The sequence below is a fragment of the Coregonus clupeaformis genome, chromosome 34 (assembly GCF_020615455.1).
Source record: "Coregonus clupeaformis isolate EN_2021a chromosome 34, ASM2061545v1, whole genome shotgun sequence".
Classification (NCBI taxonomy): domain Eukaryota; kingdom Metazoa; phylum Chordata; class Actinopteri; order Salmoniformes; family Salmonidae; genus Coregonus; species Coregonus clupeaformis.
In genome coordinates this window covers 45,445,238-45,464,234 of record NC_059225.1, presented here as the reverse complement: position 1 = coordinate 45,464,234, position 18,997 = coordinate 45,445,238, and the positions used below count along the sequence as shown (strand labels likewise).

General features: G+C 44.3%; 1 protein-coding gene across 2 annotated transcripts in view; it reads left to right on the top strand.

The window, feature by feature from the left end:
* arhgap29a (Rho GTPase activating protein 29a) overlaps positions 1 to 18,997 on the top strand; it is a 75,036-nt gene that overhangs the window by 16,576 nt on the left and 39,463 nt on the right. For both annotated transcript variants that reach the window (XM_041862252.2, XM_041862251.1), the window contains exon 3: positions 16,832 to 16,975. In XM_041862252.2, coding sequence (XP_041718186.1) covers positions 16,832 to 16,975 — 144 coding nt within the window. The remainder of the gene's footprint in view (positions 1 to 16,831; positions 16,976 to 18,997) is intronic.

Genomic DNA, 18,997 nt, shown 5'->3' with positions numbered 1-18,997 from the left:
TGTTTTTCTGAGTTTAAACGCTGACCAACTGGCTCTTCAATCAGATACATGTAAGCTACAGGCAAGCTCTGGTTTGCACACAGTGGTAGTTGTGGTGGTGTCTTAGAATGTAAAGGGAATTTTAGTCTACCTGGTATTATCTTAAGATTCACTCACACTTAGATACAGGTAGGTCTTTTGATCAGAAAACATTCTTAATGCTCTTTTGAATGGCAATATTTTGTATACTGTATTTAGCATCTGCCTTATTATACTCTAACGTGCATGGTGTTTTGAGCAAAACACATGTACGTTTTATCTCTCTCTCTTCTCATGAGACATACAGTATCTTTCCTATCATTTATTTGATGTTCACTGTTCATACTCTAAGAATCCTTTGTTCTTTTTTTCCCCCTTTCTTAGCTCCTGCCTCTCAGTCCAGCAGCTACCTTTCTTTCCCCCTCTCTCCCCAGTGAAAACTATTGGTGGAGATCCTGAGTGTATTTTTAACTGCTGTATCAATATTGACCTGTACCATGTTGGCCATTGCTATAGGCACAGCTAATCATTTTGATAGGGGTGGGAAAAAAGCTTCTCTGACTCTCCGCTGTAGGCTAGTTTTATCCCCCCTCCCATCCCCCTCTCTCTATCTCTCTCTCTCTCTCTCTCTCTGCATACCCTGCATTCCAGCAGAACAAATGCTCACTTGTTGCTTTAGTGCCTTAGATCAACAGTTGCTAAATGTGTGGACACTTGGTAAAAAAAAAGTATAAACTTAAAAAATGAAAATTGTGATTTTTTTTTTGTGATATTCTTTGTAAAGTCATTTTGTGAAGTGTGTTCTTTGCCAAATGGTAGTGCTTTGAACCATTGATAACTATGAATGTTTTTTGGCCAATGATGGGGGCTGTTTTGATGAGATGATGGTGTTGGGTGGGGGGTCAATGGAGGGTGGTGATAACCTCTATAGGAGCCAATGGTGTCACTGGTGTCCACGCGGCTGACTGTTGCTTTACTCCCCATTTAAAATGGTTGCTGTCATCACAAATTAATGGTGGATTTATAGATGAAAAGCCTATTTCCCTTGTCTAGTTTTTTGTTTTGAGATTTACAACATTCTGGAATAATATCTTGGACCTGTCTCTTTAAAACGTTGTGAATTATGAAAAACATATGAAAATGTATGCACTCACTACTGTAAGTCGCTCTGGACAAGAGCGCCTGTTAAATGACAAAAATGTAAATGGGAAAATGTAAATTAGAACCAGACTTTTTCACACTATAGTTGCATTAGGCCTATGTGGTCCTGCTGGATGGTTGACTTGATTGGTCTGTACTTTAGTCAACCAAGCTCTTTCCATGAGTTTAATTTTCTTCTCATTAATTTTAAATCTCTCTCTGACCTCAAACTGAGAGGTTCCGGTCCAACAGTGAGCTTCCCAATTCAGACAACATAAAAGATAAAAGCACCAAATCAATTATTGCTCTTGTTTCGAGTGCTTTCAAGATTACTGTGAGGTTCTGCTGTTCCATTGAAGTTTAATTTGACCCCCATTTTCATTTGAGAGGAAAAGTAAATTAATCATTCTTACATTGGACAGGGAATGCCTTTGAGCAATGAGCACATAGGGGTTCTGAGAGTGTATGTATGTATGTGTGTGTGTGTGTGTGTGTTTTTTGTTTAAGAGGAGACCCTCCACAGACACTCCACACACATTGTGGGGCACAGAGCAGACAGAGTCCATGAAGAGGGATTAAAGACCTCCCCTACCCCAAGCTGCACCACAATATGCCGTAGAGATGGGGGTTCCGGTCCCTCTGATCAGCTAAATGTGATTTTCTGCCCCCCGTTGCAGAATGTTTTGAGGGGTAGCCGGTGTAAGGAGCAGTGGGGTTGAGAGGTAGAATGTGGTCATGTATTTGCTATACAAAGGCAGGGTGAAAAGCCCTTTGATTTTGATCCTGAGATGCAATGTAGTCTAGTATGTACATCCTCACTGGCTGAAGTGTCTATGTTTTATCTCAGGAATCCCAGAAATGCACTAAAACATATGATAAAAGATAAGAAGATAAGAAAAGATAAGATACAATTGTACTGTACTTTATAAGATCAAGCCCTGTTATAGCTTTACATACTTCACATATCTCAGCATATGATCACACCTTTTCATGGTCGCTTTCGCTATCACCAGTTATGTCACAATATCCACACTTTTAATTGATGGATTTAAAGCGTGTATCCCTCGTGACTTACTGGCCTATGTTTGCGCGTGTGTGTGTGTGTGTGTGTTTAACATTAGTTTGACATTTTCTCTGGACTTTGTCCACAACCACAACTGCAGTCAAACTTCTATTTCAACACTTTCTCCTTTTCTCGTCTCCCGTCTGTCTTACTCACCCCCTCATGTTTAGAACACATTAGTGTGTGTATGACTCATTTGTTACTAGATGACTTCACGACTTGTGCTACTGATAAGGGTGAGTTGTTCCTACACATGATTTTCTCACAGTGTGAATGGATGTCTAACAGGTAGCTGTTGAGAACATCTATCCAGGTGTTGCGTTACACATAGTAAGACTCTCTGTCTAATATGTCTGACGTTGTCTATGTGAGTAATTCATGGGAGCCTCCTTCACGATACCAAAGCTTTGTGGGAAAGTGGCTCTGTCGTGGGTCCTTTGAGAAAAGCCTAAATGCTTTTTAGTGATTTGTGGTCAAAATCACTCCTTGTGAAATACCAACCTAAAATTAGCCCCTGATGGTCTGTTCACTGGCGGTCGGTTACAGACTGTGTGAATGGCTGTAGCCAGTGAGGCACTGTTTGGAGAATTCCCTGTGGGTCTGAGCTCCACTGTAAAGCGTCTCCAGCTGATTCTTCATTTAAAAAGCTCATTTTATGACCGCTGAGAGCGTATCCGTATTTAAAGCCACTGTAAATTAACCTAGCCTAGTCCAGAATGGTTTGCCTTGACTTCATCAGTTCAGACACTCCCTTAGACAATCTATCTGCATGTACTACACAGACCAGAACATGAGAAAGCCAGTAAATTGTTTTTTTTTGTGGTGATTTTACAGGCTTCTTTTGAAGCATAGCCTACTCTACACTCAACTAAATTGCTAATAAGCTGATTGAAAGGATTTCTTACATTAGCTTAATTGTTTTTTTTTTGTTCTGGTCTTGTATAAACCAGCAGGGCATTGACCTCATCACGTATAACGACCATACGAGAGGTGGTTCTGCAGATTAACTTCTCAGTAGGGGATTGAAGTGTGGGCCGAGGTGACATATGGCCGGAGTTTTTATCCCTCCACGGAGGGAAAACATGGATTGAAATATAGTAAACAAAGGGAGCGGAGGAGCATGGGTAAAATCTGCCTGTAGAAGAAGCAGCAGAAGGAGGCACCCTGTGCGGTGTGAGCGCGTGCAGGCTGCGGGTGGCCATCCTCTGGCTTCTCCGTGCTGGTTTGTAGACTTTAATGGCCTACCACACTCAGAGTGAAGATTTGTAGGATGTTTTGTTTCCAACGTGGAACCTAAGGGAGGTTTTGTGTCCCCCCTCCCTTCCTCTCTCCCTCTCTCCCTCTCTCTCTTTTCACCTCTCTCTCTATCTCCCTTCACCTCTCTCTCTCTCTCTCTCTCTCTCTCTCTCTCTCTCTCTCTCTCTCTCTCTCTCTCTCTCTCCCTTCACCTCACCTCACCTCACCTCACCTCTCCCTCTCTCTCTCTCTCTCTCTCTCTCTCTCTCTCTCTCTCTCTCTCTCTCTCTCTCTCTCTCTCTCTCTCTCTCTCTCTCTCTCTCTCTCTCTCTCTCTCGCTTTCTCTACCCCTCCAACTCTCTCCCCCTCTCTGTCTCTGTTCCTCCCAGTGAGTAGATTTATGGTTATGGGCGCTGGTAAGGCCTGGGCGAATTTGTTCCAGGAAGGGGGTCCATCTGAGTAAGAGAAGGAGCCCCTTCACCACATGTGCAGATACATGCTGACTGGCTGGTGTATGTGGGCCCCATTAGGGCGGCATTTGTGAGACACCATATAGTGCACAACTTTTGACCAGATAGCAGTGAAGGTAGTGAATAGGGTAGTGAATAGGGTGCCATATTGGATGCAGCTGCAGTGCCTGTGAGACACAGTGTGGGAGGAATAAACACAATACAGGCTTATCTCTCTGTTTAGTCATGGAAGGAGTGATGTGCGAGAACTGGCTGTGAGTTGCTGCTGACATAACATTATACAGTACTAGACTGATCTGTCTGATCTTTCAACATATGTTTTCCCATGGGGTTTGTCATGAGGTAGTACAGTACTGTTCAGATCAAGTTTGTGAGGAAAGAGTTATATAAATATATATATATATATATATATATATATATATATATATATATATATATATATATATATATATTATAGTTGTTGTTTTTTTGAAGTACACATTGATAAGCTATTGTCAGCCTTAATTGACAATTCAGTCAGAGAAATGCTGTCAATGCCGGAAGTTGAACCTTTGTGATTAGTTTGCTTGTTTGTTTGGTTGATCGTACTTGAGCCTCGACACGTGAGAACACTAGCAAGCTTTATTTACTCTGCCACCACAGTTGACCTCACACACCACGACAAACATGAGGTAATCTGGTAAACATACTTTTTTCTGTCCTAACAAAGGTGAGCCCTGTAGCCATGTCTCCTGTAGCCTTCAATAGAATGACCTGGGAGGCATCTGTTAGAGAGGAAGTAAGCGTTTGGAGAGGATAGCAGGATATCAACCTACCTGTCCAAACATTTACTAACCTGTTGACTTTTACCCATCACAGTACTACAGTTGAAGAGGGTGGGAATGGATCCAGATCATGCCTTTGAAATCAACACCTCAAAACAACCTTAAAGGGGCAATCTGCAGTTGCTACATCCAGTTTTAGACTTATAAATTAAGGACATATACACATAGATTCTTAAAGAATATAACTTATAAAAGTCTCATGAGCTTAGTTCAATTGTCGTACCCCATCAGAACCCAAAATATAAGCTTGTTTTACTCCAGTGTTTGTAAACAAAGTAAATGTAAACAAACACTATATAGCCACAAAACATGGTTAAAACTATGATTTTGATATCATGAATGGTCAGTCCTTGCATCCATCTATGAATTTGAGAGTGAATCATTTATCCAGCCCCATCCCTAAGCTTTTTACTGAAACAGGGGCAGGGAAAACACTTTGTTATTGTTGATTGCTGATTGCAGCATTAAATAAGTGTTGTATTTGCAACACAGTCCCTTATTTATCCTGCTTAACATATCATTAAGAATTCATTGAACATCATAGCTTTGTAGCTATTAGATATCGAAAAGGACAGTATAACATCTATTTATGTCATCATAAATGTAGTAACTGCAACCAAGGATGGCCAATTTGACTGTTAGATTACATTTAACAGACCCCCTCCCTTCAATCCACGTATGACCTCCTGCATGCCTCCCATCTTGGATTAAGGATTTGAAACCAAGATTGAAAATGTATCCATTGGATTAGATTAAGACACCCCTCGAATCTGCCACTCACAGAACAATGTTGGATTAAAGTTGTCTAGGACCAGCCAGAATTAATGTGACATCCTGCCCTATGTACCAACATGCATGGCAGGAGCTGGGAAGGGCTAATCTTTGCCTTAAAGCTAGAATCCTTAATTGGTGAAACTGCCACGTCCGTTTGGGATATTCCAATAATAAAGAAGTTACTGCAAACAACAAACACAGTTTTTCCCCTCTTACATCTTTGCACGCTCGATAGAACAGCAGAATATGGACTGAAACGTTTTTTACGACGCTGCCGGATGCTCCTCTCCTCTGCTTCGTCAACAAAACCAAAACTATAACAAAGGCGCTGGGGCGAACAGTGCTGCTGTTTCCCCAAATGCAGATTCGAGTAAGTGGAGTCTGCTAGCCAAACAGTGGCTAGCGGTTATATAATTGAGTGGTATGTTATTTGTCTGTTATTGTTACTGATGTTAGTATTTTACTGCATACAGTACATTGTGTGTCAGGATCCATCTGAACTTTGTGCTCAAGTCCCAATATGTTTGCCCCGATTAATTGGCCTTGTTTAGCGTCAATGGGCCTGAACCTTCAGGGCACGCTTGCATGAGAGATGACCCACGCTGTGCAGAACTCCTAACTGGTTATTGTCAGGCAGACCTGAAGACTGGAGAGACTGGTGAGAGAACTGGGAGCTGTCTTTACCCATCATACTCAATTATGCTAAACCACTCAGTGCTGCAGTAACGTGAAAGAAGGGGGAGCCTTGTTTGATGTTGACCTAAACAAAACGTGAACAGACTGAGCGTGAAGCGTGGCTGGGACGAACCGTGCAGCGTCGTACCAAGATCCCTCCCTCCCACTGGGGGTTCCAAATGAGGACTTGGTTTTTAGTAGAAAGGAGGGAGGAGGGGAGGGAAGGAAGGAGGAGGGAGGAGGGTAGGGAGGGGGTACACGAGAGGGGATAGAGCAAGGGAACCGCCAAAGCTTAGGGCCCAACTTTTAACAATAAACCCATCTCCCGTCTGAACCTCCTCTTCTGGAGGGGAACAATACCTTCCTGGAACAAATATCAAGTGTTCTCCCAGGAGCCATTGTTGTGACAGAATCTATTTAGCACAAGGAGCCCTAAATCTACATAATTCATAATGAATGGTGAATGGAGACTGGGTCTTGGGCCTCTTTGAATTTCGCAGGCGGCCTTTTGGCATGAAGATGTTCCTCTGGTCCTTCTAGTGAGGCTGACACATGTTATAATCAGCATCTTCCCTCCTCCACCCAGCCCAGAGAGAGAGACAAGCCCAAATAGAAAAGCCATGGACATGTTGATGCCATTGATCCTGTCTGCTCCAATCATTCACCCTACAATGACGATATTGAGTTGGACAACGGGTACTTTGAACTCGCAACGCAAACACCATTGTTTTTCCAAGAGGAATACCACTACAGATGCCTGGACGGGTGGTTGTGCTTTATCTCCGTAATCAAAGATTCCTTTGAAACAGTTAATTACATATCTGCGTAATAAGATTATTTTATTTGACAAATAATGTTGCTTTCATGTTTTGGAGGACAAGTGAATTTGTCCACAGGCCCTGCCCAAGTATGTGCACTAGTGAGATGTTTTGAGCAACATCGTTTTCAGGGCAGATCTCTAACTCTCTATGTCTGCATCCCAAAGGGCACCTTATTCCCTATATAGTGCACTACTTTTGGCCAAAGCCCTATGGGCCCTGGTCAAAAGTACTGCACTATGTAGGGAACGGGGTACCATTTGGGATGCAGATATAGAGAGTGAGAGATCTGCCCTGAAAACTATGTTGCTCAAAACATCTCACTTGTGTAGTCAACCTCCACATGAACTACAACAGCAACTCCTCGTCACTGTCAGTTATGAGAGCTAATCGTGTTTCAGAAGCTCAGGGAAAAAGTCAACCGTCCCATTCCAAGCCTTCCGTTCGAACGCCATTCATTCAGGATTAGGATGCTAGCGAAGCTAAACAAAGTGCTCTTGTCCTTGATGCTAGGTTAAAGTTTGCCTCCATTCTACCTACTGACAGGTGTGCTGAAGAGCCTGTTCAGTTCGGCCATTTTGAGGCCTGTAAATCCTCCAGCTCCCTGGGCCGATGGAGCTACCCAGGCCATGCTAAACAGGGCTGCAGCGCTGAGCAGGCCACTAGTCTCAGTCTCAGCTGTCTGGCTAATACCAGCGTATCTTGGCCGCCAGCGAGAGGTTGCACTGTGGGGGATTTTCAGTCTCTCTTAAATAAAGCATAGTTGGAATGCCAGGCTTCAGAGCGGCTCACAAATAGGAGTGGGGGGGGGATCAGGAGAAAAAGGTTGCCTGTCTTCCCTCAGTGTGACGGACAGGCAGCTCAGTGCAGAAATGAAAAGGAGGAAAAGCTAATTCTTGACTCCACGCTAAGCAGCTCATTGATATGCAAAGGACCGGGGAGAGGGATAGAGGGATCTCCAAGGGTAAACATGGTTGTTGGCTGGAAGAAGGATATTTTGGGAATATTTTCATGAGAATTCATTCACTCTTGGACTTGGAGTAGCATTGTGTTTAAAAGGCCCACGATAGATGGCTTTAATCTGGAGCCAATATCTTTCACCCACAGGAGTTTTTATTTCAAAATGTGTTTTCTCTTATTATATCCCAACATTCTTAGGCGATAGCAAAGTAAACCAAGTCCTACCTTTATGTAATGAGTTTACGTAGGGAATTCAAATAACATTGAAGTAGTTAATTTGCCTGTTTCTTCATAAAGTTGAAAAGAACTGTTTATGTGAATGCAACATGATGTTAGCTTGACGTTAGCGTCACGTGGCTTGGTGTAAGATCATCATGTTGCTTTTACCTATCGAAATGTCCTGTCAGATCCGTGGACACTGAAGAGCTAAGGAAAGGGCTCAGAGCTCTAATGGACCTGGGCCAATGAGTTGTTTCAGAGAATCAACTGCCAGGCAGCTAGACAGCTTATTAGGTTGGCTAAACACACTTCACCATTCCATCATGTCATCTCACTCCAACCTGCCATGCAAAATATTCTCTGTCAACGATACAAAAAGGCACTGACCTCAAATTCCTAGCCTTCCTTAGTTTGAGTGAACTGACTTTTTCTGCATAGTGTTTTCTCATGCTAATGACTAATGTAATGGCTAACCTGTGTGACTGGGGCAGGGCCTGCAGAGTAGAGTGAGTGGTCGGGTGGGGAATATAAAGGAGCCCAGACCTAGACGGAAGGGAAGGTGCTGTGTGTGTGTATGGGGGAAGAGTTTCTCTTTTAAACGGTGCCTCTTTGTGTGCAGTCATGGGAAAGAGCGTTTCAAAGGTGAAGCAGCAGGGGAGGCACTGGCAGGACAGGGGAAAAAGAGGGGAAGTCTGGGAAGGCCAAGATTCTGTCCTTTAACAGTGCCGTGTAATCTGCTAATCCGGTGTGGAGTGGTGGAGTGGCCCATCCGCCGGTGGTCCGACTCTGGGGTGCAGGGGTGGACCGTGCTGACCGCGCCCACAGGAAGTGTAGGAGGGAGAGTGGAGGGTGGGAAAGGCCTCGCCTAATAGTTTCCCTTCAAATACTTGTTTATTTTTGTGACCAAATCTTTATTCACTTGGTAATTTTCTTGTTGGGAGGGAGGGGGGGTGGGGGTTTCTACAGGCACAATGCACAAATTCATATAATTTCATCGCTCGCATCCACCCGTGGGCTGCCACTCGAACAGAATAAACATTTTTACACAAATACAAAGCATTGATCACAATGATCATACCACAGAGCCAAAAAGTAATAATAAATGTAGTATGTAACAGGGAAAAAAAGAGAAGAAGTGAGCCTCCAACCCCAACCTCCCACCCCATTCCCCCAACACCACCCATCCAACATGTCTCCATCCAAACACCCACCTCCTGCCCCCCACCCGGAAACCTTGTTTTCCACACTTTTGTACACCACTTGCTTGTCAGTAGATGCAAAGGATTGTGTATTTCAATTCATGCACTTCAAAATGAATTTTGTAACTTTGTCCCAGAAGCATTTAACTGCACGGCATTCCCACGTCATATGAAGGAATGCGCCTACATGATTTAGGGGACACAGTGACCAGTCGAGAGTTGGGGCCAATTTCATCGTAAAACGTTTCTTTGGTGTTAAATGCAGTCTCTAAACCAACTTAAGTGTATAAGTTGATGGTTCGGATTACGGGATGCCAATGTCAAATTTTTCCATATTTTTTTCCAGTTCAAGGGTTGTTCAGATTCACTTAGATCTGTGGACCATACTTTTTGAATGGTTAGCTCAGAATATGAGCTTTCCAAAAGTTGTTTATATATTATAGGGAGAAGTCCTTTCAGGAGCCCAGATAATTTATTTATAAATACCATCATTGGATGGTTCGGTAGTTGGGTTTCTCAAGGGACTCCATAGGCCAGCGTAGTTGTAAATAAAGAAAACATGAGTTGCCTGGTAATGTGTATGTGTCTTTCAAGTCTTCGAATGTTCTCAAACCATTACTGTCCATGATATCGGCAAGTAACGGATTTCACATTTGGACCATTGGGGGTATGCAAAAGGCCACCCCCAAGATCACAAGGCATTATTGTAAAAATATTGGAGTATGGGCATGCATTTACATTTACATTTTTAGTCATTTAGCAGACGCTCTTATCCAGAGCGACTTACAGTTAGTGAGTGCATAATTATTTTTTTCATACCATTTTTTTCATGCCATTTGATTCCCAGTTGCATAGTTTTTTTTTTATTTTGCACCAAATAGAGATTGTGTGAGCAATAATAGGACCAAAGCGTAGTGTTTAAGGGATATATCAGTGAAGACCACCTCTTCCAGGGCAATAGGAGACACCATATACTCAGCCAGGGAGCGGAACAATCATTTCTAAACCAATTTAGAAAGGGACAAAATGCTAGTGCCTGGAAATAAAATTTCAAGTTTGGTACATTTGAGCGTTTAATTGAGCCTGCCTGGAGTGTCAGATGGGCAGATTTAGCCAATTTTTAGACAATTCCATTGGTTTGATTGCGCCAGGAAAGCTCATTTAAGTGCAGATAAAGTATTTGAAAGGAAACAAATACTAATTGAAACTAGGTGGGTCTGCCTTACACTACACTGGCCACTGTACTGGTCCACCTGCTGGGGTGACCCTTATAAAAAGCTTACAGTATGTGTTCAAAGTTAAGTGGGCCTGTTATTTTCTGCCCTTTAAAGTTTGGACACAATAGTTTATTTAGTTTATTAGGAGGAGCCTGCCTGTTAGTACCATTCACAGAGTTACTGCCGTGGAACGTTCTACACAGCGAGCCTTGGCTTTTAAATCATAATGAGTTTTAGCAGCTTTTGGCAATGTGGTCAGATACACTTCTGTGTAGGTCTAACATATAAAGTTAGCAGACATTTTATAATGTAAGTGTAAAATATGTTGTTGTTTTTTCTGTGAGAATCACTCGAAAGTATACGGATGACTCTATCTTGCAGGATGCAAAATGGAGACAGGCTGATAATTCATGCATTGATCAGTCCTCTTTAAAGTCCTCTAAAGTTCTCTAAAGTCCTACTGCCAGTAGACTATAACTGATTACGGGAATGCACTTCTTTCTTTGACAACCCTCCTACCTAAGCCCTCATACCAAAGCCCTCCTACCAAAGCCCTCCTACCAAAGCCCTCCTACCAAAGCCCTAGCTGGTTATTTGAGTGGGAAGTCACAATAATGTCCAGCTGTAGGTTGACTCAATGGGACACGTTGAGGTTGGTCGTCTGATTGACGTTAGTCATGGCCCAACCCAGCACCATATTTAGCCTAGCCAGTGTTAGCTAGCCCAAAGCTATGTTAGCCTATGAGCTCCTTGTGTTTAATCGGTCCCCTTCTGAACACAGTTGTGACATGTTTAGTGATTTCACACTTGCTTTTTATCGCTAAGCCCCCTCTGTCTTCTCAAATGTTTTGAAGCATAAATAATACATAGCTCCCATGATTTTCAATGCATGACTGAACATATCTAGGGTCACAGGAAAATGTAGTCATAACAGATGGATCCGACCATTAGAGGCCATTGAAAGTTATATGTTACAAGAGAGGATCATGACATGATGACATCCGTGCTAAGGATCATAGAAATCAGGGGGGGTTTTGTTGCTGAAAATATATCCTTCTGTCACGCCATGGATTTTTTTTTTTCGAAAGCATTAAGGCATCATATTTTTTTCCAGAAACAAATGCCATTGGATAAGAGAGTGTGACATTTTAACATATAAAAGTATATATTTTTCATTATTTCAAAAGACAAGGGTGTCCCTGGTCTATGTGAAGTTACTATTTCAGCTGCATCACCATTATATTGAGGAATCTGTTATATGGAGCCTAGTGCATGGTTGATCCATACATAGGATCACTCAGGCCTTTTGAGCGACATGACCTCTGTTGATGAAAGAAAGGCCTATTTGAATGCCTAACTCATTAGATAGCTGCCCATAGAGTCGGAGGGGCTTTGAATGTTTTCGTATTGAGGTGTCATCTCGATGGTGAATGATCCAACAATGTTTTTATTATGGATCCCCCCCTCACCCCTTGCGCTCGCCCCACTTCCTAACAAGAGACACAGCCAGGCTGGAATGCAGTGGTTTCCATGACGCTAATGAAGTAAAAATGTGGCGATGTGGTTCTGGCAAGCCCTCTCCTCTCGCTCCCTTGGCCTCTTCATTGGAATGGGAGACTGATCCCTATAGCTTCTATTCCCAACAGAGCGTTCCCGGGAATGTCTCGCTCTGTTCTCCCATAACCTGGCTAAGCTTGGATGTGGGTTTAAAGGGGCATGTTTGGGACAAAACCCAGGGGAGGGTACCACCACCGACCAAACAACCTCGCTTCCTCCCACCCTCCCTCCTTACCCCACCACCCCTCCTCCTCCTGTGAAAAGTGAAAATCCTGGCATTGTGATTTATTGTTCCATAAATGCTTCATGTGGCAGGCAGGCCCTCAAGGAGACAGGCCCCACTGTTTGCAAATGGCCTCTGAGACAAAAGGAAAGCTTTTCCCACTCAAACAGACTATTCTCAGCAAACTGATGGTTTTCCCACATTGTCCAAAAAACTCTCCTTTCCTGGCAGCTAGCATACTATTAATTTGTATTTCTTTTTACCAAATCTCATAATTGTTTTGCTCTAAAACTTTTGCACAGTAAGTGAAACAAAGCAGCTCTTCCAGTTCCCAGTACTCTGAGTGAGGATTGTATTCATGGTGAAACTGTCCCTCTCATCCATTGTGAAGTAAGTCTCCCCGGCCTGTGGCTGCAACAGACAGGGGTCTATAGTGTGGATAGCTGGAGGTCCCTGCCGGTGCTGGAGGTCCCTGGTGGGAACAGGGCTCTGTCCCATTGTGCTCCTCTCTAACAGGGAGGCACAGGGTTAAACCACCAGCCTCTGTACATTATCCTGTGTCCTGCTGGGCCAGTGGACTAAACGTAATGTCCTTCTAATTAGCTCCATATAGGATGGCCTGGACGTAAAGGCCAATCAACAGCCATTATGAGGCTCCCGCCATCCTGCACCTGCAGAAGGAAGAGCCTCTGTCTCATGGGGCATTCAGGCTTTTTAATCTGCACCACCTCCAGACCCTGGGATTGAGGATTCTGTTACTCTGTGTCTATGTGTATGGGCCATAATGTACTGTATGTGTGGACAGACGGTTCAGGCCATTGTGTGGGCATTGTCATTCAAAGTGTATTGTCTTTAAATAGGGGTCTAATCTAACCTCTAGCCAATTAAGAACTGGACGTTTGGGGCGGCTGGCAACCCTGACCCACCCAATGATGTATATAAACCCTGTATTGCTGATGCTATTTATTGGCAAATGAGAGGCTTTGAGGCCACTGGTAAGCCATATTGGCGCTTCCCCAGAAGAAGCAGTCCTCCAAAGGAATGTTTCAAGGACAAAGTTACATGTATTTAAGTATTTTGTTGTTGTAGTGGGGACAGAAACATTTCAAAAAATTATACTTTAAGGAAAATGTTTTTATTGTATTTATTTTTTATTTGTATGTTTAGCTCATATAATATAATTTAAAAGTATGCATTAAGGTGTCTGTAATAGAATAAACATGTCAAAAATAAATGTAGACATTATTATGATTATTATGCATTTATACAGCTTCCAAAATATGTTTTACAATGGTGGGTCAGTCAGTCATGAAATGTGTGAGGACCCACTCACACACTAGGTTGGGAAAGACATTGGGTCTGTGAAGCAAATGTCCTTCATGGCAAAATAAAAAAAGATGAGGAAGAGACACAGACAGAAAGAGAGAGAGAGAGAGAGAGCGAGAGAGAGAGCGGGAGACAAAAAAGTGATAGAGTGGGAGAGAGAGAGAGAGAGAGAGTGAGAGAGAGAGTGCCTGTGGTGAGCAGCTGCACTGTGCTGAATGCGCTCCTTCAAGGGGAACACCCCAACAGAGTAGGAAGTTGGGATTTTATGAATCACTCAGCGACATTCTTTTTGCATTACATTCTTGTTTCATTATGACCTTGTCCGAACATTCACACATCAAACCGAATGGTCTTTATTAAGGCTGCACACACAGAACAACATAGGCAGGGATAAATTAGACCTGTTTAGGAAGTACCCCCACCTTACCACCCCCTCCCCACGCCCTAATGCAGTTACAGCCTGCTGGATAATGGGGCTCAGTGTGGTGCATTATGGGGGCCAGGCCAGAGGCACACTGCGAGGCTCTTCCTCACAGGGAGCCAGGCAGGAGCCAGGCTGAAATATGGCAAGAGCTGGGCAGAAACATGACAGGAGCCAGGCTGAAACATGGCAGAAGCCAAGCTGAAACCAGGCTGAAACGTGGCAGGAGAAAGGCTGAAAAATGGCAGGATCCAGGCTGAAACATGGCAGAAGCCAGGCTGAAACCAGGCTGAAACATGGCAGGAGCCAGGCTGAAACATGGCAGGAGCCAGGCTGAAACATGGCAGAAGCAAGGTTTTAACCAGGCTGAAACATGGCAGAAGCCAGGCTGAAACCAGGCTGAAACATGGCAGGAGCCAGGCTGAAACATGGCAGGAGCCAGGCTGAAACATGGCAGAAGCCATGCTGAAACATGGCAGGAGCCAGGCTGAAACATGGCAGGGCTGAAACATTGCAGGAGCCAGGCTGAAACATGGCAGGAGCCAGGCTGAAACATGGCAGAAGCCAGGCTGAAACCAGGCTGAAACATGGCAGGAGCCAGGCTGAAACATGGCAGAAGCCAGGCTGAAACAAAAGGAAGAGAAAGCACCAGGTTCTCCAGACACAGGAAGTAGCTGTAGTTTGACATCTAAAGAAGATGGATGGAGGTGGTTGCCATGAAACTGGGTATGGTTACCATGGAGCTGGGTAAGACTCCAGACATCCTGTAGAGAGACTGTTGGCAGAGCAGAGAGGCTGCTGGGAGTTTTACAGTATACAATCAATTGGTGTTGTAGAATCGCTGTTACTGTTTATCCAATGAAGGGTTCTGTTCTCTCTAGTGTTCGGTCTGATGTTTATTGACATCATCCTATAAAGTACATTGATCTAGGGTTGGTTCACTTGTTGTGACCTGTTGTTTTGACTTGAGGATGCGGTCACTTGTTGGTCTAGTGGATGTTGTTGACTTGTGACTGGTAGTTCTTATAAAATCGTCACTTCATGTTGTTAGATGTAGCTAGTGGTTGTTACAGTAACTTGTTCCCTGTGGTTCTATTATGAAGCAGTCACTTGTTTGGTCTGGTGCTTGTCGACATTTACTGTTGGTCCATATGAAGCAGTCCGACAGTCACCTACTGGTCAGCTGGCTGTATTTCCTGGTTGGAGGACAGCTGGCATTGTCATGGCGATGGCAGCCACATCCACCCAGAAACATTAGTTCCACCGCCGGCCCTTTTTGTCCCGCTCCAAAAAAGAGGGGGAATGAATAAAAGAAAAAAGGGGAGACGGCTAAAGTCTCCCTGATCCCCTTTTCCATATGCAGGGTAATCCAGGGGTGACAGTCAGCACAAATGTGGCTTTGACAGGCCTGCGAGTGTGTGTGTGTGTGTGTGTTGACTCTGACCCTCTCTGTGGCCCTCAGTTTCACTGGGCTCTGGGAAAACCAGTCATCAGTGGGTACTACTAGGCTGTGTCAGAACGGTGTCACTACCATACTCACTCCCCTGCGTTGGTGGATAAAAGGTTCAAGGGAGTCGTAAAAGCATCTGGACACTGTTAGATGACTCATTTCTGTCCTCCCATTCAGCTGCTTTCTGATGAGCTCACCCTCTAACTATGTGGTGTATACATTATCAAGCTGGTTGAATACTAAAGTGCTCTTGACCTTAACATCTATAGAGCCAGGCAGCACTGTAATTACTAAAGCATTAGTAATGGTCTGTTTTATTATGGATGTGTACACACTACAGATAAATACTACACTAATTACAGAAAGACCACTACAGGTCTTGTTTAGTTATGCATTAGTTATCAGGTAGTCACATTTACCGTCATACCTGAGTTTGCTAAGGCCTCTAAAATCACAAAGGGTTCTCTTTCTTCTTGTATTAGATCCACACATGTCTGACTAATGTAAATAAACACCTAGGTGGAATTACTTGACTGGTGTCTCCTCTTTATATTGAAATATATAACTTACAAATCCTTATCATGCATTATAAACACTTACTGTACACTGAGTGTACAAAACATTAAAACACCTGCTCTTTCCTTAACCTAGACATAGGTTAATCTAGGTGAAAGCTATGATCACTTATTGATGTCACCTGTTAAATCCACTTCAATCAGTGTATTTTTAAGCCTTGAGACAATTGAGACATGGATTGTGTATGTGTGCCATTCAGAGGGTGAATGGGCAAGACAAAATATTTAAGTGCCTTTGAACGGGGTATGGTAGTAGGTGCCAGGCACACCAGTTTGTGTCAAGAACTGCAACGCTGCTGGGTTTTTCATGCTCAACAGTTTCCCGTGTGTATCAAGAATGGTCCACCACCCAAAGGGTATCCAGCCAACTTGACACAACTGTGGGAACCTTTGGAGTCAACATGGGTCAGCATCCATGTGTAACGCTTTCAACACCTTGTAGAGTCCATGCCCTGATGAATTGAGTCTGTTCTGAGTGTGACTCAGTCTATATAAACAAACATATTTACACGTTAGAGATGGTTCTCTAACAGTTGTGTCTTTGTGTCTTTTCTTTCCAGATAAAATGTGCCTTATACAGTATATGAATATGAACAAACACCGTAGCCATTGTGTTACTGAGATGGGTCTCTAACAGTCTTGTCTTTGTGTCTGTTTGTCCTCCAGAGCACCAGGACTGTCTTCACCAGGTGGTCCATGAGCGTCTGGGGGAGCTGCTGCGTGTGTTGAAGGCAGTCATCAGCAAACACCAGACCCTCAACTCTGTGGACATCCTCAGTGCTGCAGGCACCGTCATCGCACAGGTCAAAGGTGAGCAGCACTCCCTAGAGCATAGAGACACAGCTCAAACACACCCTAACTCCCTATCTCCCTCCCTTACACAGCTCAAACACACCCTGACTCCCTATCTCCCTCCCTTACACAGCTCAAACACACCCTAACTCCCTATCTCCCTCCCTTACACAGCTCAAACACACCCTAACTCCCTATCTCCCTCCCTTACACAGCTCAAACACACCCTAACTCCCTATCTCCCTCCCTTACACAGCTCAAACACACCCTAACTCCCTATCTCCCTCCCTTACACAGCTCAAACACACCCTAACTCCCTATCTCCCTCCCTTACACAGCTCAAACACACCCTAACTCTCTATCTCCCTCCCGTACAGAGCTCAAACACACCCTAACTCCCTATCTCCCTCCCTTTCACAGCTCAAACACACCCTAACTCCCTATCTCCCTCCCCTACACAGCTCAAACACACCCTGACTCCCTATCTCCCTCCCTTACACAGCTCAAACACACCCTAACTCCCTATCTCCCTCCCTTACACAGCTCAAACACACCCTGCCTCCTTGTCTTCCTGCCTTCATGTCTTCCTGCCTCCCTGTCTTCCTGCCTCCCCGTCTTCCTGCCTCCCTGTCTTCCTGCCTCCCTGTCTTCCTGCCTCCTTGTCTTCCTGCCTCCTTGTCTTCCTGCCTCCCTGTCTTCCTGCCTCCCTGTCTTCCTGCCATCCCTGTCTTCCTGCCTCCTTGTCTTCCTGCCTCCCTGTCTCCCTGCCTCCCTGCCTCCCTGCCTCCCTGCCTCCCTGTCTTCCTGCCTCCCTGTCTTCCTGCCTCCCTGTCTCCTTGCCTCCCTGCCTCCCTGTCTTCCTGCCTCCCTGTCTTCCTGCCTCCCTGCCTCCCTGTCTTCCTGCCTCCTTGTCTTCCTGCCTCCCTGTCTTCCTGCCTCCCTGTCTTCCTGCCTCCTTGTCTTCCTGCCTCCCTGTCTTCCTGCTTCCCGTCTTCCTGCCTCCTTGTCTTCCTGCCTCCCTGTCTTCATGCCTCCCTGTCTCCCTGTCTCCCTGTCTCCCGCCCTAATGGCTCGCACTCCTTGCCTCCCTACCTCCCCCAGGTCTCATTTGGCTGGATTAGGTCTGGAAGAAGGTTTGTGCTTAAAGCATTACAGGGCCAGCATGTTTGTCTGTTTAGCAAAACTAGAAGGTGTATTTGCAGCAGGCTTTTGAGGATTAATTCATTTTAAATATCAGAACTTCGCTCAAATAACACACACAGCATGCATTCAAACCCCTGACTTAAAAATACAGACCATATATTATTTGAATGTTTAAATCTGAATTCCTATTGAGTCCAGTGGTAGGAGGGAGAGGAGTGTGTTTGACTCAAAAGAGTGAAGTCTTTGTGCTTTGTGTTGCTGTCCTGAGGGAACAGGGCTCAGGAATCCCATTTATCTCCTCTCCTCGAGATTATGATCAGCCATGGAGGGCAATTCTTCACTTGGCCCGCGCACAAGAATCTCAGAGTAGAGTATACCTCGGCTCAATTGGAATTGCATAGCGGCCTGGCCCTGGTTTGGCTGCATACCATTGGCAATGCTCTATGTTAACGAAGTACGGTGACACATTGACCTGGAACAAAGGCTGGGGAGGTGTTTGTGTGTGCGTGTGTGTGTCGTGGTGTTGTAAATACCTCTCCTTCCTTCCACTCTAAATGCATTCTACCAAATGACTAAAAAGTGATTGAACCAAAGTCGATTCCAAGTCTTGGTTTACAGTCGTGGTCAAAAGTTTTGAGAAGTATTGGTCTTCACATAGTTTGCTGCTTCAGTGTTTTTAGATATTTTAGTCAGATGTTACTATGGTATACTGAAGTATAATTACAAGCATTCCATAAGTGTCAAAGGCTTTTATTGACAATTACATTAAGTTTATGCAAAGAGTCAATACTTATTTTTCAAGACCCTGGCAATCCGCCCTGGCATGCTGTGAATTAACTTCTGGGCCACATCCTGACTGATGGCAACCCATTCTTGCATAATCAATGCTTGGAGTTT